Source organism: Montipora capricornis, chromosome 10 (genome assembly GCF_036669925.1).
Source record: "Montipora capricornis isolate CH-2021 chromosome 10, ASM3666992v2, whole genome shotgun sequence".
NCBI classification, from domain to species: Eukaryota; Metazoa; Cnidaria; class Anthozoa; order Scleractinia; family Acroporidae; genus Montipora; species Montipora capricornis.
The window spans coordinates 46,243,979-46,266,478 of NC_090892.1; the positions used below are offsets into that span (position 1 = coordinate 46,243,979).

General features: G+C 40.4%; 3 protein-coding genes across 3 annotated transcripts in view; 2 read left to right on the forward strand and 1 right to left on the reverse strand.

The window, feature by feature from the left end:
- Positions 1-5,038: 5,038 nt before the first annotated feature.
- LOC138020918 (protein FAM133-like) lies at positions 5,039-5,614 on the forward strand. The gene has a single exon (XM_068867814.1). The coding sequence runs from the start codon at positions 5,039-5,041 to the stop codon at positions 5,612-5,614; it is 576 nt and encodes a 191-aa protein (XP_068723915.1).
- Positions 5,615-7,444: 1,830 nt separating this feature from the next.
- Positions 7,445-18,436, reverse strand: LOC138021407 (tartrate-resistant acid phosphatase type 5-like). The gene is made up of 7 exons (XM_068868266.1): positions 18,186-18,436; positions 15,835-16,084; positions 13,160-13,232; positions 10,991-11,065; positions 9,841-9,988; positions 8,600-8,703; positions 7,445-7,795 (listed from the first exon to the last, which is right to left on the reverse strand). Exons 1-7 carry the CDS (start codon positions 18,354-18,356, stop codon positions 7,609-7,611), a joined length of 1,008 nt encoding a protein of 335 aa, XP_068724367.1. The 5' UTR covers positions 18,357-18,436; the 3' UTR covers positions 7,445-7,608.
- Positions 18,437-21,123: 2,687 nt separating this feature from the next.
- Positions 21,124-22,500, forward strand: part of LOC138019770 (zinc finger CCCH domain-containing protein 3-like) — a 14,956-nt gene continuing 13,579 nt past the window's right edge. The window contains exons 1-2 of the mRNA XM_068866646.1: positions 21,124-21,214; positions 21,759-22,500. The exon at positions 21,759-22,500 is cut by the window's right edge and continues 253 nt beyond it. Coding sequence (XP_068722747.1) covers positions 21,133-21,214; positions 21,759-22,500 — 824 coding nt within the window. The 5' untranslated portion in view covers positions 21,124-21,132. The remainder of the gene's footprint in view (positions 21,215-21,758) is intronic.

Here is a 22,500-nt window from a genome sequence, read left to right on the forward strand (position 1 = left end):
AAGAAAATTTTGAAAACTAAATCTTTGGTTGAAAGAGCATTATGTAGGCATACCGCGGGTGTTTGATACCTTTGTTGCCCAGGTGGGGAGGGAAGTTTGATCCCCATGCACAAGGGATGGCGTATTTCAACCGAACCCTCGATTTGATTTCGTTTTGGTCGTTTCGGAAGTTTCGTTTTGTTGTTTTAGGTTTTAGTACATGCCACAAGGTTCTACTTCAGTCTTTTTTATACAACAAAAAGTAAAGCAGTCTACCTTGTGGAAAGGAAGACGTATTTTTTTAAAAGAATCTGAATGTTGTGGGAAGAAAAAATTGAAAAAAAAAAATCGAGTCATTTTATTTATCGATTCCACATGAACAGACTACATGCCTAGACAAATCAAATTCTCCAGACTGGGAAGGAGCTCGAAACCGCGGGAGAAGACATTGAACTTACACCATAATTTATATCATTTCAAATCGTGAATACTGTTTGACATCATATCTGCAAACCCTGGAGCCAAATTTTTCATGCGTAACTCCGTCACTTTGAGGGAAAAAACGCAACATCGTTCGAGTATTGTTCGACTCTTTCTCAAGTCGCATAGCTCTACACCACAATTTCACCGTAAAAAACCTAAATATTCCACAGAGTTTTTCAATGTTTTTAAATAACGCTCCACCTGAATATTGAATCCGAAGTCAATTATTATAATTAGAAGTAATTAGATGAAACCGTTATGCGGAAAGGTATTTTGGAACGTAAACAACAGCACCTTTAGCACTTTTTAAGAAGCCTAACATCAAATATCCAGGCTAACTGAACACAACTCGAGCCCTAGCATAACCAGAGATAACCTAGAGAATTCGCTGCTCTTCTACAGATGGCAAACCACAGGTAACCCAGGCTCACTGTGTGCGTCACGTAGGTATTAAAATATAGAGAACATATGAGGCGAAGTTTAGGTCTGAAAATTTGCTAGAAAATGGTAATAAAAATCGATAAAACTTATCATGTGGTGAGCTGTTGTTGTCTTTAATACGTACACGAAGTTTCGGGGAAAATGGTCCCCGTTCACCTTCCTTCATAATATAGTGACAAGGTAGGAGACGGAAGCCAGCGTCGGGACTCCGATCGACCCAAAACAAGCACGATTTTTTCCGCGAAAATCAAATCCAGTCGCTAAATAAACACGCCAGGTTCGTGGAATAGGAATTTCTCTAAACCATGAATCCACTGAAGCATCTCCAGGTAGCAACGCGGAGCCACCAGACTCCGTAAAACTTGTAAGTTAACCTGCTAAAATGGCGGCCAGAAAGCGTGGTACTCACGAAGTGCCCAATTCAAAATGGCACTGAAACCGTTATGCGGAAAGGTATTTTGGAACGTAAACAACAGCACCTTTAGCACTTTTTAAGAAGCCTAACATCAAATATCCAGGCTAACTGAACACAACTCGAGCCCTAGCATAACCAGAGATAACCTAGAGAATTCGCTGCTCTTCTACAGATGGCAAACCACAGGTAACCCAGGCTCACTGTGTGCGTCACGTAGGTATTAAAATATAGAGAACATATGAGGCGAAGTTTAGGTCTGAAAATTTGCTAGAAAATGGTAATAAAAATCGATAAAACTTATCATGTGGTGAGCTGTTGTTGTCTTTAATACGTACACGAAGTTTCGGGGAAAATGGTCCCCGTTCACCTTCCTTCATAATATAGTGACAAGGTAGGAGACGGAAGCCAGCGTCGGGACTCCGATCGACCCAAAACAAGCACGATTTTTTCCGCGAAAATCAAATCCAGTCGCTAAATAAACACGCCAGGTTCGTGGAATAGGAATTTCTCTAAACCATGAATCCACTGAAGCATCTCCAGGTAGCAACGCGGAGCCACCAGACTCCGTAAAACTTGTAAGTTAACCTGCTAAAATGGCGGCCAGAAAGCGTGGTACTCACGAAGTGCCCAATTCAAAATGGCACTGAACTCTGGACGCCTGGTGACGAGTATAATAAGTTTTGGAGGGAGGGGAGTCCCAAACAAAACTCACTGAGCAATTTGGGACTCCCCTCCCTCGAGGAAGACTTATTATACTCGTCACCAGGCGTCCAGAGTTCAGTGCCATTTTGAATTGGGCACTTCGTGAGTACCACGCTTTCTGGCCGCCATTTTAGCAGGTTAACTTACAAGTTTTACGGAGTCTGGTGGCTCCGCGTTGCTACCTGGAGATGCTTCAGTGGATTCATGGTTTAGAGAAATTCCTATTCCACGAACCTGGCGTGTTTATTTAGCGACTGGATTTGATTTTCGCGGAAAAAATCGTGCTTGTTTTGGGTCGATCGGAGTCCCGACGCTGGCTTCCGTCTCCTACCTTGTCACTATATTATGAAGGAAGGTGAACGGGGACCATTTTCCCCGAAACTTCGTGTACGTATTAAAGACAACAACAGCTCACCACATGATAAGTTTTATCGATTTTTATTACCATTTTCTAGCAAATTTTCAGACCTAAACTTCGCCTCATATGTTCTCTATATTTTAATATCTACGTGACGCACACAGTGAGCCTGGGTTACCTGTGTTTAAACCAACAAGTTCATCACGTCAACCTGACACTTACGCTTTAGGCTCTACCTTCTTTCTAACACTCTGTAACTCACTCAAATATGTATTTCTTGTCACTTAATCATATTTAATTATGCAAGTTTCGCCTAGTTGTTATATAAGTCCTAACGGTTTTTCAAATATTTTGTTCTGACGATGATGTTTGTAACATCGAAACATGTCTTCGAAATTAAAAAATGTCATAACTTTCTTAAAGATAAATTTGACCGTTGAAATCACCCTGCATGCATGGATGATACACTCTAGCGGTTTTTCTAGAATGTTTTAAATGTGTTTTGCCTTATGAATTTTATCCCGCGAAGCCCAATAAAGCAGGCGGGTAGACTTTCATATACCGGACCAAAATGGCGGAAGACAAAAGAACCATTTTTATTCTGATTAGGCCTTGTTGATTAGGTATTGTTATGTTAGCTTTGTTCTTTTGTTTTATGGACGTTAATTATTCAAGGTTCCGTATATGAAAGATAAGCCAAGCAGGCGTTTCTTCGGTTGGATTACAATAGCTAATCGAAAGCTGGACCGAGGTCGAAATTGAAGGAGATAGGGGATGGGAGTGGAAGAGGTGAGGCTTACTCTCCCGGCCCTGGTCAGGCAAGGCCGAAATACGAGTAACTTGTAAAAAGAAAGGCTGACGATTTACAGCGTCCACTAGCCCTTCTATGTCTCTGTTTGGTTGCAGTTGATTAACTCCAAACCAACAACCCTTTTATTACAATCAACGCATTCAAAGCCATCGCTAGCATTCCAACACATCTAGATCTGTGAGCTGAACTTTCAGCCGTTTCTTCAGTTTCTAATCTGGTTTAGCAAGACGAAAGACGGTGACAGAGTCAGCACCGGGCTTGTACCGATCCAGTCCGAGAGAGATGTACTTTCCAGTTTTGTTATCGTAAATTATCCAATCCCTACCGTTCTCTGGATTCTACAAGCATAGAAAGAAAATCAATTTTGCGCATGCGCTATTTTGTCAAAACTGGCCGCGGATAAGGCCGCGGACCGATGCTGAGGCCAGTATGCAAAGATGCAAAGAACCAAATACATACCAGCGAAAGTCCGTTCATTGCCGTAATTGAGCGCCGCGCCCCAGGCCAGCACACGTGTAGCACGTAGATTAGTATCTCTTGAACGGGCTGTGGGTACTAGCACAATTCCCTCCGTGACTTGCATGGTGTATGAGGCAGGGATGGGTTCTCCTAAGATGGAGATGTTCCATTCAAGGCCAAATTAGTGACTGTTATTGGCTACGGTATCTGTAAATCAAAGCAATGGAATTGGTCACAGATCTAACACAGGATTCCACGAAGCCAGCAGGAGTGGGTGTTCAACAGATGCGGTAACATTTTGGTGCTGTTTGTGAGCCTTTCATGCCGAGAAAAATCTCAAAACACTTTAAACACATGAAAGAATGAAGTTGCATTAAATCGAACAGCTGGAAGGGTGACCATTCTAGGTTGACAATTACATCTTCCACCTCTGTGATTGTATTTCAGCTGAGTTCCAGTTCAATATCTCAACTTCAAGAAAGGAGGGTTTTTTCTAGACACTCCAGTTTACCCTCTTATGAAAACTCAACTCATGCAATAACCTTCTGAATAGCAAAAGGTGTTTATTCTTTATGTGGCTAAATGTAATTTAGGCAAAAATAAACTCAAAACAATGCTGCTCAGCAGTTTCCCCAGCTATAACAGGGGTGGCCCGATGTCGCAAGCAGGGGGACCGCATGGCTGATATACGCAGTTGCTTGCTCGCAGTTCTTCGCAAAGTGTTATTGCAATAGCTTGCCTTTTTGCGTGCCAGTTTGTGCTTGGTTTTCCCATCCCTCCCTCCCTCTTGAGGTGTGGGCTAGGTAAGTAGTGGGTCGGTAAGTATTCCACTGAATTGTTCAGTGTGACGGTGGCTGGTGGGGGCCACTCGCGGGGTTGCCATGGAGACCTTCTCTTTATGCTAGAGCATTACCAGGCTCCACCAACTTTGTAGGCACCAACGCCCAAGCTCATCTATTGGTGATGAGTTTAATGCAATATGAATTAGTTTTGGATAAGGAATATTGCCTTAAAATCCTTCCATTTCTCTCCACTCAAGTCCCAGTTGTTCAAAGATTGGACAGTCCTATCCTTTGGATAAATCACTATTTAGTGGATAATGGCTATGAAAATAAATTGAGTTATCTTGTGGATAGTGGTTTATTCTGTGGATATTGCTATTCACTCTTTCAACAACCAGGACCAAGTGTATAAATGGATATGGCTGCTTGACACAGTGTCAGGGGTACCCTGCATTGGTTTGTTGCACCCATGGGGAAGGGAGAGAAGACGTACTCTCATTTGTCATGCTAGAGAAAGTTCTGCATTTGGGGGCTTCAGCGTTTAAATTCACCAAAGACAGTTGCATATTTTACACGGTGACTGGTACAAGGCAGTGCTGGTTGCTTAAATGATTTGTTTCTACTTCATAGTGTCATCCACTAGTGACACACCAGGAAAATTAAAAAGGCAATCGTCTCAAGATGTAAAAAGGGCTGGAAGAGTTAAAGGGGGAAGAAAGACCACAGAAGGGGAAAAAGGTGAAATCTTCAGCGATATATCAGATGCTGAGAGCAAGCAAGATGACAAGCGTCGAAGACCTTCATTGTCCAAAGAATACAATAAAAAGGAAATTGCTATAGAAGCAGATGATATAAGTGATAGCTCATCCGATTCAGAAAGTAGAAAGAGTAATAAGCAGCAAAAATATTCAACTTTGCAGCTGGATGTTGTTAAGAAGAGAACTGGAAAGGAAGAAAATGTTGAGGATGCCTTGGACTCGAAAGAGAAATTGAAAGATGATCTGGAAAGAGGGAATTTATCTTCAAGGAATCCTAGCTCTGAAAAGAAGGCAAAAGATGTGGACTTTGTGGAAAGTAAAGGTACATGGTTATTGTCTTTTATGCATGGTACAATGATAGTGGTGTGGAAGGTGATAAACTTAGTGAAAGGAACTCTTGCTAGCTATGAGATGAACTCAATTTAAGATGCTTTTGTTGTGGTGGGTGGCTTGGCAGAGCTACCAGTGGTGTGTGAGAAGAGGAATGCATTTTGGATGCAATTGTAGTGAAATAATAGCAGGACCTTTGGAATTATGCGGTTTTTTTTCAGCAAATTATGAGCTATTTTTTGGTGAATTATGCACCAAAAATCCTAGATTATGCCCAAATTATGCGAATCGCACAATATTGTGCAATATTTTTAAGTTTCAATAATTATTACTAATTTTAATGTTACAAATTTATAAAGCTTGCAAATCTTTTTTACTTTTGATACAAAATTATCCATTTTCAAATTGAAAACATGGGCAAGAAAGATGTTTTGCCGCCAAAATAAATCGAAGCAGGGTTCTTTTTTCTTTTCCAAGCTGTGATTGGTTACATTTCTTCCAATAATGGTGCGTGTTATATAAGAAAAAACTAGAGCACAGGTCCCAACTGCCACCAGCATAGAATGCCTGGTTGCCTTGTTGATTTGTGATATTTGTGAACGTTTTTGCAACAAAACGGTGGCTATTTCCGGCGAAAATGTACCATATTTACAAGAAAAAATTTCCGTGCATCTCTCAAGGTATGAAAAAAACACAGCGTATTAATAGATTTGTCAAAATATGTGAAAATTATGTGCCATTGTGTTTTTTTTTTTTTTTTTTTTTTTCGGAATTATGCGCTCAGAGCCGAATTATGTAATTTCGCATCAGTGCATAATTTCAGAAGCCCTGTTATAACTTCGGAAGTGTTAAGGAAGAGATCAAAATTATTATTAATATAGCAAAGATTGATATAACTCATGCAAAATGATTATAATCATTATTATCATAATTCCAAGCACAATTGCTTTGACAGAGAAACCAACACTCAGTTACGTAGTTTTTGCAAAAGCACATTAACGTCCAAGGCAACTGAGGTACTGGACTTGGTTATGGGAATGTACAACTGTAAATAAATTATTGATGGTGCAAGTCACTACTTCATTGCAAGGGAAACAGTAATTTCGAATATCCCAGGGATCTCACAGAGAAACAACAACAAACAGCACAGGGCACTTGTTGCAATGATTTTTTTTGTAAAACATCGAAGCCGGCTTTATTGTTGAGATTGAAGGCCTAGTACGAATTTTCAGAGATTTCAAAGAAACGGTTGGATACGCCTCGCTGGGACATGAAACATTGTATAACTTTAATGTAAAACGAGGCTTAGCCAGGAATACAAGCGTCAGTCAGCATACTTCTTCGCGAACATTACTTCTCATGTTGAATATTAAACTTTTGAAGAAAAGAACATTACCTGACCATGCACAGGTCGAGGGAAACGAGGACTCTGGGCATGAAATTAATTGGTTCCAGACCCCAACGAAACGCCTCCCCTCCCAAACCATCCAACCCCCCCCCCCCCCCCCACCCCTAAATGGTGGCCCTGCGATTTTAACAGCACGCTAACTCACATTACGGCGATGAGAACCTACATAAGATGAGATAACGGATCATGGTGGATGTATAGAGGCTCAGAGCAACAACAAGCGAGTGATTCCCTAAAATCTGTCTTAGGATAAAGAGTCACAAACGATCATTGGTGCCTTCACTCATTTACGAATTAAATAGCTCAAATCTAGGGTCTGGAGAAGAATGTCATGTTGTAGTTCCTGGAGGCTAGCGGAGTGGAGAAACTAATTGCATTTGACAGATCTGTTGTTTCGTAAGCAAGTTACTGATTGCCCCGTAAAAGGTAACCCTTCCTTCTTAAATCCTGGATTAGTCCACGAGCAAAGTATTACTGCATTCCGGAACTCAAATTCCTATAAAAAGGGTGAGGTGGACTTGCCTAAACACCATGTGTTTATTTCATCTCGTTGGAAGATTTTTACAAGAATTCTTTGAACAGCCGGCGATAACAGGTATTTACAAACGCTTGACAGAGTATTTGTATTAATTTAGGTTGCTAATCCAACACTTTTTCCAAAACACAAATTAAATGTTCGAGGTCACGACTGAGAAGTGAAAAATTCGTCGAGGATTGCATTTTCTTCATCTTCCATGGTCTGAATTGTTCTCCTCGGCTTTAACTTGGTCTTGTACAACTCATTTCCAAATTCATCAATAAGCGACACTCTTAAAAAATTAGGAGTAGCTTCAAACAGAGTAAATGCTCCACAGTCGCCATGGAAAAACCTGAGGATTTAGAGAAATTGCCTGTTAAAAACAATGTTTGCAAAAGCAAACAGTCAATGGCTCCGGTCATCACAAAATGATTGTCACAAAACTCATTGAAAAGACTTTTCAAGTTTTTTTCCTTCAATCCTAAACTAAGCTTTTTAAGAAAAACGTACTCTGCGTCCTTGTTTCTCCATTGTCGGGAGAACACCTGGGAAACTAGAATACAAAACCTTTTTTGCTACGGACTGTGTTCTGTTCGTGCAAGTTTTCGATGGATCGAGATATTGTGTGAGAAAAGTTTCGTGTGTGTAATCGTAAGAGCCCGACGGCAATTACGAATTATTTACACGCGCATTTCCAAAGTTTTCACAAAACTGCTGGACTCGCAAAGCGACGAGGGCAATTTGGAAAACTTTGAAAATACAAGTGAAATTAGCCTTAATTACACGAAGGCACATTGCAGTTACATGTTTATCACATACAGGGCAAAATTATTGGGGGAAGCCCGTTCAATGCCGTGACAAATGGCAAGCAACTTAACTAATCAATCAGTTCAATGAACACTTTAATCTTAAAATTACAGCAAACATGCTTTCATTCGGTTAAAGTTCGAGTTAATAAATCGTTGGTGTCAGTAAAAATATCCCTTAAAATGTATTTTATAAGTGAACAAAAAGCTCGCTTATTCCTCGTCTTAAGCAACCGTTAACCCATCAGGATCAAGTTATCATGCTCTCATGATTAACAGAATCAGCCAATCAGCATTCAATAATTTTGCCCTGTATGTGGTAACTCGCGTCAGGTAATCATCGGACTTACTTGAGAGAACATCCAACAATCCTTTTATGGAATATGTATGAATTGTAAAAGTTTCCATTTCCTGTAATGAAGTAGTGCAAGTCGGAATGCTCCTCTTTAATATGCTAAAAAGATGGAAATAATTTGACATCAAGAATCGATGAAAAGAAGTCTAACTGCCTCAAGGGGAAGCAACGCAACATTTGCGAGGGAACAGCGTGGACGAATAGTTAGGTCGCTTGCCCTGAGATCCACAGACCACGGCTTCAAGACCAGTTTTGATCACGAGCTGAAGTTGTCCCTGGTAGTTCCTATTTCAACTTCTAGCAGCGCTTGTAAAAAAAAGCAACTGGTTTGTACTGACTCCTGTCAATGGACCATTTCCGAGTTGCTGCATACCTCGGTTTCAGAGTGAGTCCTGGTGCACAACCATTGAAATGGAAATGAATTGCGTATTCTTATGCAAATCAAACTCATTTCCCTTACAATAGTTGAGCACCAAGACTCACTTCGAAACCGAGACAAACAGCAACTCGGAAATGGTCCATTGGGATTCCACTCATGAGGGAGAGGGGCAGGAGCTCATCAAAGGAAGACCCAGGAAACCTCTATCTTCAAGGAGTCGACCCTTTCTCGAGTAGATTTACTTATAGAACGACTCCCTTGAGAGGGTCATCACACCTATTGTTGTAAAAGCCAATTTCCCTTGGGAAATTTAGCACGCCCACTGTCATAAAAGCCAATCTGCCTTGGGAGATTCAGCACACCCACTGTTGTAAAAGCCAATTTTCCTTGGGAAATTCAGCACGCCCACTGTCATAAAAGCCAATCAGCACGTCAACTGTTGTAAAAAGCCAACCAAAACAAAGCTGTCGCAGCGTCAAGGGAATTATGATACCTTTTGCGCGAAAAACCTGTTCCTAGAAATAAATTCACTCGAGAAAGGGTTGACCCAAGGAATTAGTGGAGGTATAGGAGCCCCTTGATGAGCTCCTGCGAGGGGTCAATCAAATCTGTATAAATGTACGTATGTACATCGAACCGAAACCGGGAACTGCCTCTTTTAAAAAAAAATTGAGATGCAAAGCGTTTGAGGTGATTTTCGATAGGAGACAGACCATATAAATGGGATTTTTTAAGTGTGGCAGAAACGATCGATCTTTAAATGAAAAAGAGCCTGAATGTACGAAAATGTACTCAAGGAATCGTCATATACAAAAAATTAGCATATATAAGGAAGAAATTTTAAAATAACGACTTACCTGTAGATTATGATCGTGACCACTGAGGTAAGCAGTGACGTCATATTTCTCCATAAGTGGTTTAAGATTGGATATTAGATACGGTGTGCTGCCATGGATACCGGCTGATAGAACAGGGTGATGTCCTCCCACTATGAGGTAGTCCGCTCTAAAATTAGTGATTAGAATAACCATTTTTCAGCACCAGACCGTTCAGAATATGGCAAAAGTCGTCGTAAATCTAATACCTTTGAGAGCAAATCAAAGAATGACTCGCAAGCTGAAACTGATGAGCCAGAAATTGCTTCACAGATTTGGGGTGATTACCATTTAGCCAAAAAATCCAGAAATTTCGGTTTGAGGTCAAATGGAAAATCTATTTTCCGGAAAATATTTTCGGGAATTGAGGACAACCTCCAGAGGGAGTCCACTTTTTCCGTTCGGAATGGAACTTACCATTTGCGAAAATTGTTACGTTTCCACGCTCTTTCTCACGAAATTGAGTAAATATTCGGGATGGAATGCCGGGTGGTAAATAGTAAGCGCCATTCTCATCCGGTTGGTCAATAAATCCGGAAAATTGCTGACCTTTCCATCCGGATTATTTGGCTAAATATGGTAAGCACCCTTGCTTTTGCCTCTGATTGCATAAAACGATGACGCGATATTTTCAAGCCGATCCAAATCTTTCTTGTACAATTTGTTCATATGTGGCGCAATTGGAAACATTGCGCATTGATTAGGTAAGACATAAAAACCCTCAAAGGAGGGCTGTGCTAATTTTCGACGATCTGAGAGAAGCGCTGATCTTGAAAAAAATACTGCTTGGACCAACCTATTGTTTTCACCCTGACAAAACGACCTAAGGCTGAATCTTCGTATACCCAGTGAAGTTATGGGTAAAAAAGAACCTCCTTATACGTATTACGCGGAAAAACGTTGAAAAGTGGTTTCAGTTTTACAACTTTGCCATATTGCTTTGCTCTCACTTTGAACTGTCGATGACGCTGAAATCTCAAGGTGGTCGGTCAAAACAAAATGGCCGCCGCGATTTTCATTTTACTTCACTTCAAACAATAGATGCTCGATCCAGTCCTTTTTGTTTAGGGTAGTGGAAAAATCAACATCTCTGGCTACAATCAGAAGCCTATCAGCTTAACGTTGCACTTACGAAGAGTCTCTAAGGGTATCTTTTATCCATTGTAGCTGTTTGTCCTCTTCTGGTAGCAAGCTAGACTTTTTCTGACTAAAGGAAAAGAATGGACAAATGGCAGATAAATCTCGAGGACCCGGTTGTTCAAAAGCCGTTTAACGCTATTCCCAGATTAAAAATTAACCAAGGGGTTTATTTCTCTACTCCCAAATGCTGTTCAACGCTGATACTCGGGAAACGTTTACACTAAAGGAAGTCAATCTTGAAAAACAAAAATAAGCCAAAGGAAATTTTACCCAAAACCAACATAAAACCAAAGTTTACGTTAATCCTGGATTAAGTTAATCGGCTTTCGAACAACCGGGCCCAGAAAGCTTAAAGTGTCACAGCGGTGGCGGGATGCATAAATAGAAATGACAAATAGTCCAAGAGCCAATCGCGAGTTTGGTATTCTTAAAGCTTGTCATGAGTAGAGTCCTAAAATATATGATAGCAAGGTTGTCATAGGAAAAACACCACGGCAACCTTTGACGAACGCATGTTAGGTGCAACAGCCAGTCCCCCTTCCATGACGCGCGCACAAATCATATTCAACAATTTCTGAGACCCAGAATGCGGATAGCGGCTTGTTCGTAGTGCGCAGATCATCCAGATATTCTTGCGAGCGTTTGAATAAAAGCTTGAGTATGTGGGTTTCCATAACTTGATCATGGCTTTCTTTGTTCAGAATCTCTGCAGGTGTTCCGATGTCTTCTATTGCTTTCTGGATCGGGTCGGTGTCTGGAGTGTGATACTAAAGGTGGGCCACTTTAGGTCGATGAATTACCGAGCCGTGCATATAAAGTTGTAGGATACATAGTCTCTAACTATTGGCATTTGTTCATTGAGGTTATAGCAAATTTATTCAATTGACAAGAACATTGGGTATACCATTGATTCAAAAACGGCATGTTGGACATTATCTATGGTCACGTGACTCGAAACCATTTAATTGTGCATATTTGCGTCTAACTTAAACCATGCTAGATTTCGTACTGTTGGTATGCCATTCCCTGGTAAAAGCATTAAAAAGAATGTGTTACTGCGAGATAAATTCAAGTGTAAAAAAATCAATTTTCCTAATTATGTAGTGCGTGTTGCCTTTAGGGTCACGTGACGGCAATAAGTTACCACGGCAACCTTGCTATCATATGTTCTTGGAATCTACTCATGATAAGCTTTAATTTGATGAATGGTAGCCTTTGTCACCTCGGGTGGTACCAATCCGCCAGTTTTTGCCACTTAGCTCATGGACTAAAAGCAAAAGACCAAAACGTTGCCGCTATTATAAAGATTAATTGAACCAAACTTAATCCAATAATAATATTAATATATAGATTTAGCCAAACCTAAGAGTGGAGCTCCCTTGTTATTTATTCTTACAATAAGTGAACCTGGCTTGAGCCTGCGATCCAATCGAAAACCAGTACCTGGTCAGCGGTCGAGTTTAAAAAATGAATGAAGGGGTAGTTTCTAAAGAAACTGTGGTGCTGCGTCGTTGGGGAAGTAGTATACAAAAATTTGGTTTTATCAACGGAGTTGATAATGTAAATTGGCCACCGTACAGAGATTCTAAAAGCTGACGTTTCGAGCGTTAGCCCTTCGTCAGCTTTTAATCTCTGTACGGTGGCCAATTTATATTAACAACTCCGTTGATAAAACCAAATTTTTGTATACGAGTTTAAAAAAACTGACCTCAATGAGCTTAAACCTTGAGCCCGCGATATGTTCACGTGATACTGGTCAGCGGATACCTCTTTTGACCCTAACATGAATGTCCAATATCAAAGATATTCCCGCCGAAAAATGCGGGTTGCACCAGAGTTTCACATTGGCACACATAAAGTGGGGAAGTACGGTGGTACGGTGACCAAAGCCAAACTTTCTCGATGACAAGGAGTCATCGAAACGTCGTTCTATTTTTATATCGCTTATATTTATTCTAAAGTGCTTTACGAAACCTTTTATCATCACAAATGGGTTAGCATATTTTCTTACCCATGGGGCTCCGCGCGCGTTCCTTCGGCGCTCTATGGATGATGAGGATGATGATGATGATGATGATGATGATAAATCGGTTTCGACAGCATTGTTAAATAGATTAAATGAATGCATATGGTGTGACAACATGGAAATTTAATTACTCACTGTCTACAGCAGAGCAGTGTTGTATCTATCATCACTAGTTGAACTGTTCTGTGTGATCCTGGTATCTGAAAAACTGAAACAGAGTAAGACTGCCATGTTAACGTCGGGACTCGAACAACTCGGAAAACTGAGAAGAAGAGTGGAGGATGCACGGTGTATGACATATTTGTACTGAGGAAGAAGCGCGCAAACTTGAAACATCAACTCAGTTATGTATGGAACCAGAGGCACATAACCTTGAAGCGTGTAACTTGCTTCTTTTCCTTGGAACAAAGCTGGGGATTTAGGACACCAATTTATGCCCAAATATGGACAAAAATCAGACCGAAGCTGCGCACGCGGGAAAATGCACGAGCTACGTTACATCCACAGGCGCGTAGCGTCCTATACGCAAATACGCACGTGCGTACTTGAAGTGACCGCAAAATTTTTGAAATTTTATACTAATTGTTTCTATTTTTAACTTTTACTTGTACGCAACCAAGATTTCCTTATGAAAACACCACTATGATTAAATTCTAAAAACTAAAACAAAAGCTATACCATGTTCTCACTTAGTTTTGCATTGTACTTTTTTTACACGAAACAATGCAGTGTTGTTTGGTCAGCGTGCAACAAAAAGGCGAAGTTGCAAAGGAGCGACGTTCCAAGAACGTTGTTGGCAATTCCAGTCATGCTAGCACAACCAAAACAATGTTTTGTTTGCGCCAAGTTTGCTCAAAATAAGGGCAAGACACTTTGTTCTTTGCTTGTATTCACACAACTATTTCGAACAAGAAATAAAGAACGCAGTATTTTTCGCTTAGTTTACTTAGGTTTCTAGATCATAAGTACTTGTGCGTACTTGAAAAAATGACCACGCTACGCGCCTGATCCAGATAAGGAAATTTTTAAACTCAAAAAACCCCAGCTCTGAACCAGAGTGAAACGCTTGAAGGTCATGAGCTTCTGATGCAACTTAACCAGTGGCGATGATTTGTCATCTTTAAATAGAACATTTTAGATGTAAGACAAATTATTCTAGATATTGGCCTGCTCATATGTTATAGGATGGCGCAGTAGTGAGTTCGATTCCCAGACTTGGCGTAATAGGTAGGTTGAATTTGGTGCCGGGTTCTCTACTCTGCCGGCTCCGAGAGGTTTTTCTCCGGGTACTCCGGTTTTTCCCTCTCCTCATAGAGCGAGTTTCCATTGAGTGTCGTAAAACCAAAACCAAAGTAATTACTTTGGCCAATCAAAAAGGACTGAGACAATCCGGCAAACTAATCAAAACTCGAAGTAATTACACGTAGTCGACACAAAGCGCAGGAAAATGTGCACGCGCGAGCTAAGATTGGTATTGGTTTCACTTCTGCTTGGTTGAAAAAGTGCCGCGAGAACTTTGAACCAATCACTGAGTGAAGTAAATGCAAAACCAAAGTAATTCACTAATTACTTTCGACACTCAATTGAAAACCGCTCTAAACCAACATTTGATTTGGTTTGATTTGATGTGTGAACAGTGCCCCCAATTAGAGCCCCAACGCTTTACACGTATACAGTTAACAATTTAGTGTCCCTGTGGTAAAAAAATAAATCGCTTCCTTTTTTTTCTTCAGATTTTGAAAGTGTGTTTGCTTAACAGCTGACTGTCAAAATTTTGAGCTTTGACTTTTATTCAAAGGCTGTTTACTTTGAGTGTTTTGTCACAGTGGCACTTTGAATAGGTTTATTATTAAATCACTGAACCGACATCGAAGAAGTTATGGGTTCGAATCCCTTTTTTTTTTTTTTCTCAATGCGCGAGTGGGCGGAATTTTGCGAATCCTGCAATCTGATTGACTCTGAGGGCGGACGGAATCCTCGGTCCTTATAGGGAAAAACTGTGCCCTCGGTCGCGAGTACGGCCTTAGGCGTTTTAGGCGATGAATAACATGTATTTAAGCAAGGGTCACAGAAGTGTGACTACTTTTAATTCATTCACATCCTTTTATGTGTGCACGGGCAATCTAGTCGTAAACCAAAAAGAGCCTTCTTTGAGTTGTGATTGGACACCGCGTTTGCAGGCATTTAAGATTGCAAAAAGCGGTTACACTTTTTAGACTCTCGCTGTAAGTAGAGTTCAGTCAAAGCTCTTTTGGATGCTTTTTTTTTCTAAAAATTCAAATTTCTTTTCCCCACAAGATGTTAGTTTGAGTTGGAAGTGAATGTGAAATCGACGGTTCCTCAGCCTTTGTTCAGTTTTTCCGATTAATTTGAAAATTGGGTTCCAAAGATGTCCATTCAAAGAAAAAGCAAACCAAAAAAAATCAAGTTAACTGGATAGAGTGTAATATGAAGTGCTAGATTTCAATCCCATATGAACCATGTGAGCGTTAGCCCTACAGATGGAAATGGGCCCACACAAGGACAGAGAAAAACTCTGACCAGGGTGGGAATTGAACCCACGACCTTCGGGTTAGATCTCCGCCGCTCTACCGACTGAGCTACAAGGTCAGACGGGAGCAGGCCGTGGGAAGTGAAGATGTTAAAGTCACGGCAATGAAACTCTGAAGTGCAACCTTTTACTAGAAGATAACTCTAAGATTCCTTTATTTCTTAAAAGAAACTTGCGCAATCCTTTTCTTAATTGGTCTAAAATTTGCGCGAACACGGTACGTTCAATGCAACCCGTGAAAAGATTTTGTTGTAGTTACCTTTTGTGTAATAGAAGTGGGGAAAGTACCACCTCTTTGACCTCTTTGTGTAGGCGATCTGTGCTGATACATTAGAGGCGTGGTCATGATTGCCAGCTATCATGTACCACGTGGCTCTTTGTAGGGGTGCAGCCGTATACACATGTTCAAACGTGGATGTAAATCTGTGGTCATCCACATTTTTGACACCCTCATAATAAAAATTGTCTCCTAATCCAATGATGAATTTGACTTCTTTCGTGGCGGCATACTATGGAAATAATGATAGGCAAAAAAGTGAGAAGTTCTTACCTCAAAAGAAGAAAGCGATAAGATAGAAATCAAAAGCTCTGTACAGTCTGTAGCAGTATATGAACTCGCAAAGAAAATAAATAGAATACTCTTGATCGACGCTGCACAAACTATTCAGCCATGACAAAAAGCAGTTCATAAATACACTGAGGGTGTCTGGAAATATTTTTACGATAGAAAAATAACACCGCAAGGACGTGCTGAAGTAGCATACGTCCAATATAAGCCTTCAGTTAAACGGCTACTTTTTCGAGAGTGAAACGTTCGCGGCAGAGATTTGTCTTTCTGGTCCTTGTATTACTAAACCCTCTTGTATTGACTCGAATGTTCCCCAAAATTTTGAGAAGCTGTTTCTTTGTTCAACCACCCTCGAAGTCTGATGAAACCTTGAGTCATTTACCTTCTCTCATGCAACATGCAGACATGTCAAACACCCAAAGTAGCCATGCTTGTTCACAGCCGAGCTTCCTGATGCTGATTTGTGTTTGCAAAATTTACAGCCGGTCTTTTCGAGTACAGCGTCCTTTCTTTTTCCAATTATGAGAAATAGCTTGGTTTACGCCAGACTCCTTTGCAGCTGAATAGGATTTATTTGGAAAGCCTATTGTTAATTTAGATCCCCTAAATGTTGAAAATGGTCTCCGCATTCAAAGCGGGTAGTGGAAACGACAAAGGACATACGCAAGTCAAAGGAATGTTCAAAAGCGGTTCTTGCCCAACGTCAGTGCTAATGCTTCAAAAAAGTTGCATAAAAACGGTTGTTCTTTTATTCTGAGATCTCAGCTCTCCACTATGAAATGTGATTAACCTTTTTTTCAAGATTTTTGCCGAGTGAAGTTCTGTGGATTAATCAGCCCTTCAAGCCTTAATCTGAATGATGTTCTCTCTAATACTCTGTGTGTTTATCTTGTATTCACTAAACGTGAATGGCGTTTATTGTTATGTATATGCTTCGTTCTTCAAAGAATGCCGCTACAAGAACACAATACTTGTGGACGGTTCAGTATTATGCAGTGGCTCCAAGCAAAGCAAAACAAAATTCTGTAAAAAATATTCAGTTCTGAAAATACAAATTGGGCATCGTCGTCCCAGAGTTTTCCATCTACAGCGTCGTCATGACAGCCCCGGCAAACAGCTGAGGACACTTATTAAGTAGGAATTTTTAAGTAGGAATTATTAAGTAGGAATTTAAACAGCTGTTTTGTGACTGTTCTTTAAGTAAATTCATTGAAATTTTCTTTTGAAATTGCTCTTGTCACAACTGAACAGGAATTGTGCTTAAATTAATGACTTCATTCTGTACCTACAGTAACATAGCCTGTGTAGCTATAATTTTTTTTTTCTTTTCTGTCAAGCGGCAAATTTTGTTAATTCCATAGTATACTGACTTCTAAACGTTCATTCAAGACAGAAACGACTCGGCTGCAGTCGAATACCCAAACTGCCTATGTCGAATTTAAACTCGCAAACCGATTTGCTTGATTTGCTTGATTTGCTTGACGTAAATGGCAATATTCCGCCCGAGAAATGACACGATTCCAAATCCTTGGCAAAAGCCAAGAAGCTGCGTGATGTGCTTTCGCAAACACACATAAGTGTTATTCTGTCAGGAAGCTAAAATCCTATTCAAGATCAAGAAAAAGTGTCAGGTAGAAAAAATGCCATGGTAACAACGCATAAAACGCATATAATTATTATTTGAACATTTCGGAACAGTCGCTTGTGGAAATTTGGTGCTTTTCTTAATAATTTATCTGACTACAACAGATCGAGCACTTCCGGAAGAACTAAAGCGAAATAAAAACATCATCGATGTGTATTTCTGGGATTGAGTATTTTGAGAAAGCGTGGAGAACGCTCAACACTGACAGATTTTATAATATGTAGGTAAATAAAGCGATCGGTTTGTTGATCATTCAGGAAAACTTAGAAACACCCGTTGAACAGGGACAAATTAGTACAAGCAACCATTAACCGATGATTGAAAAGCGGAGATTTTCATTATCAAATATTTTATAGAATGAGTTTGTGAACCAAGTAGTTCCCTGTTAAGAGCTTACCTTTCCCAAAACTTGGGCTATCTTTTTCTGTGTGTAAGTGAAATACGGAGGCTGTGGAAGTCCACCGAAATCTCCGATGGCAGCGAAAGAGAGTTTTGGGCTGCCGGTACTGCCAACAAAGGAAGATGTATGTAGAAAGAAAAGCAGGGACAAGCGTATAATCTTCTCCATTCAAAGCCAGCCATGAGTCTCCCTTATCGCTTTTGAACTTGACCACAGGGTCTGACGTTAGTCATCGTCTACTAATGTATTCCCGAATTATGTTCATGTAAGTCGTCACAATCATAATGAGCGCGTCAATGAGCGCCGACTTGTTAGTCGCGCAGGCGCAAGAAAAAAAGCTAACCACCTGTGTCAGTCAGTAAACAAACCTGCGCTTAGAAGCGTTGACACCAATTGACCCTTATGATCGCAGGTGAGATGTTCATTGCCCACATACTTTATGGCACTGCTCATTTCAAAAGACGTATCAAAAATAGTAATAATATGTCCTTTCTTTCGTCGGCTTTGGGCAGACGTACTACTTCAGGGTACTTTCTCCTACATTGAATATAAAACCGCACATGAACAGTTTTAGAGCGATGAAGATATTTTTGTGTCCCAGTTTCCTGTAAACTTAGACGTATCAGTTTCATTTAAGTAAAGCTATGATCCTCGCAGTTACGGAGGCAATTTAGTAATTGCGTAGAGAAGCCTGAAAAATTCAGGACTTGAAAGGAGTTTGAACCCATGACCTCGCGATACCGGTATGACGCTCTAACCGACTGAGTTATGAAGCACAAGGGATTACGTTTATTCAAATGTTGGCCATGTAGCACTTATATTTCAGCAGAATTAACTACGATAGGGTGATGTGAAGTGCTATTTTCTACCCACATGTAAGCCATGTGAGCGTTAGCCCTACTAATGGAAATGAGCCTGAGCCCACTCAAGGACAGAGAAAAAGAAACTCTACATGACCAGCGTTGGAATCAGACGGGAGCAGGTCGTAGGAATTCCCATCCTGGTCAGAGTTTTTCTCTGTCCTTGGGTGGGCCCATTTCCAGTAGTAGGGCTAACGCTCACATGGTTTTTATAGGTTGAAAATAGCACTTCACATCACCCTCTCATAGTTAATTCTAGTGAGCTACGAAGCCACTGACGTTGGGAGCTGGTCATTTGTGGGTTGTAATTGAACTGAGCTGGTCCGTGCATAAAAATGTATAAAGGGTTGTTTACTTCACTTCACTTTACTTTCCGGACCCGCGTGAATAATTTTACCTAACGTTCACAATACTAACTGTATGTGAAGGAGTGTGTTTTGGTCACGATATTTGCATGTAAAGAAACACATAATAACAGCAAACATTTCTAACATAAACACCTGATGCGATCTCTGTTGTGATTTACACAATTTCGTTTACACTCGGTGACTAATTACACATGTACAAAACACTATTTACTCATTCATATACGTGCACAGACGTGCCCTGAGTTTTAAGCATTTCATTTTGCCTGAAAATATTTGCTTAGTAGATTTAGCTAATAAATGACAAGTCTGAGCCTCTTTTCTATAATTATGACGCCGAGCCTCAAATTGCAGCGCACCGACCAGCTGATCGAATGGTTCACAGTCTTGCTGCTTGGTTTGTAGTACGCTCAAAAGATCGGAACCTAACGTTTTTCGCAAAATCTACCCTCAAACTTGCTTGTGTAATACTCAAAATTCGTCATTAATATTCTTTACCTTACCTTTTGAAGTTATCGACCAGATCACCTAACCGTAACGTTCACAGGACGGGCTCAGGGTTTCCAGTAGACGACCTTGACACCGAGTGTCAGCGAATTAAAAAAATAATGATAGACTATCTTATTTAGGGACCGACCATTATTTTCGACTCCGGCCGGACCAACACTCAGGATCTTAAAATAACTGAGGAGAATGTGCTGCCTTTGTAATTACATCTGCAAACGGTTAGACTTTGAAGTCTTCTCGGATAAGGACTGTAAACGGGAGGTCCCGTCTCATAACCCTTGTTGGAAATTAAATAGTATGGGAAGTTAAATAACCCACTCACTGTTCGATAAGTGTAGGGGACGTAGTCCCCGGTGTTGTGGTCTAACCTAAGCTGGACGGGGGCATCTTTCACTTCCATAAAAATTAATTGTAAACTGCGTAACAAGCAGTCTAGCTAAAGTCCCCCACAAAAGTATTGTAAAATTAGTCCTGAAAAGCCCCGTGGGGGAGAGACTAATAGCAAATCATTGTATCATACTTTTAGTCCAAATTTCAGTTTTGAATTTTTTTTAAATAATAGGTTACAAGCTTCTCTGACCTCTATACAAACTTTTTTTTTTTACATATCATGTTTGCAAGCAATTTATTTTGTCTTTTTAGGCCCTACAAACAATTCTTTTCAACATTTTCCATACCCCGCATCCCCCTGGGGTCTGTTTCTCGAAAGTCCCGGAAACTTTTCGGGCCCGAAAAGCCATTTGTGAAACTGCCAACCACTTGTCTTGGAAAGCCGATCTTTTAACATGTTTTCAAAAATGAGTTTGAAATTTGACAACTCAAATCCTCTCCGTTCTTGAGATACAAAGGGAATTGTGACACCCGAAAATGGCCCGTAAAGTTTCGGGACCTTCGAGAAACGGGCCCCTGGTGCGTCCGTTAGCTGAGCGCAAGTGCGCTTATGATTGTGGAAACTGTGAAAAAATGAAAGGAAATGTTGGTTTTTGCGGGTGTGATGGGAGACCCATACTACAATTAGAAAAAGCCAGTGGGGAGCACTGACGTGAAGAACCAACAAAATCAATCCTGGCGCACATGATAACGTACGTTGAGTATACGTGGTTAACGTTGGACGCGAGTGCTCTTACCAATGATGCGCCAGCCATGGTCCCCAAGGTGCTGATTGGGTAACTTTACTGGCAGTTAAAGAGTGTCCTTCTGGGAACGGTCTCTATGACGTCATTGGTGAGGCGACTTGAAGTCAACATGGCGGACAAACCTTCGAAGTTGAAAGCACAAATTGCGTTTCTGACGGGTGAGTTGGGTCGTTTTGATTCATCTGTTTGATTCAGTAACTTGTCTGCTATCATTTTGGCGATAAATCGAGCTTACCTTTAATCGTTACATTGATTTAATTCTTTCATGCTCAAATTTTGCCACAAGTTTCCGCAAGTTTTACGTATCATTATTTATATAGCTAATGGTTGGTTCACATGTAGTCCGTCTATTGCCCTCAACATCCAGCCAGTCCAGCCTGTTGTTTGCGAGTTTGCAGGTCCTGGAATAAGAATTATGTCATGGGAAACATCAAAATTATGCCAAAGAAATATGTTACTCCCGTTCAACTCACTTTTGCTCTATCTTCCGTTTAAAATTACATGTACGTCTATTTTAGGTGATGTGAACTAAAGATCTCTATCCTCTTATCCTTTCTCTTTGTTATGAAAGGAGGACATGTGATTTTGGGGTTACCTCCCAACCCAAGGCCGTCAATAATTATTATACTGCCTCAGCCTCTTTAATAAGTGGTTTAAAGGTATTATTATCATGAATATCATCATTCTTATTGTCTCTGCCAGATCTCATCAAGTCTCATAAACAGACAATGCAAGTGACTGCTGGTCCTAGTCATGCCACTTTGTCGCAAAGGAAAATCAAGAACAAGTCTAGGTCTTTTGCTTGGCAAAGGAAAAAACCTTCAGGAACAGAACAGCAACTTGTCGGTGGTACATCGTCCCGTCAAACACAAAATCAAACAGTCAGAGAAAAATCCTCATACAGCCTTGATAGAAGAATAATCACAACCAAGGATACACCTCATAAATCAGGTCTGAATCCTGTTTCAGCAGTTAAAAGTAATCAGTTAGTTCCCAATAAAAACACCTCCACAAAACAAAATCAAGCCTTGCTATTACCACCTTCAAAACCTGCAGTGTCGTTAAGGACAGAAGCATTATCTTCACATGTGGTGTTTCCCAAGAATTCTCCAAATGCAACATCTTTGCCATCGTCATCACAAATTTCTTTTGCCCAAACTGTAAAGAATCCTTATGTTTTAAACAAAAAGGTCAGTTCAACCTTACTCAGTGAAAACATTTTTGCAAAGAAGTTAGAGTCAACATGGTCTAAACAGGCTGCTACAAGCTCTGCTGTAATAGCTGATGATAGTAAAAGTCATTCAGACTCGGAGCTTTACACTAAAAAGTCAAGTTTACTAAACAAAGGGAAGTCATCAAGCACTTTTTTCTCAAAGGGAAAATCAGCAACATTGACACACCAGGTTACAAAATCAAATCACTTGTCAAATGTTGGTGGATCTTT

What these genes read in the sequence shown, in the direction of transcription:
- LOC138020918 (XM_068867814.1), top strand. Translation starts at nt 5,039, where the DNA reads ATGATTTGTTTCTACTTCATAGTGTCATCCACTAGTGACACACCAGGA.
- LOC138021407 (XM_068868266.1), bottom strand. Translation starts at nt 18,356, where the DNA reads ATGGAGAAGATTATACGCTTGTCCCTGCTTTTCTTTCTACATACATCT. An exon ending in GATACCCTTAGAGACTCTTC is followed by an intron (nt 9,989 to 10,990) that starts GTAAGTGCAACG and finishes CACTAATTTTAG; the next exon opens with AGCGGACTACCTCATAGTGG. An exon ending in GTCACGATCATAATCTACAG is followed by an intron (nt 8,704 to 9,840) that starts GTAAGTCGTTAT and finishes CCATCTTTTTAG; the next exon opens with CATATTAAAGAGGAGCATTC.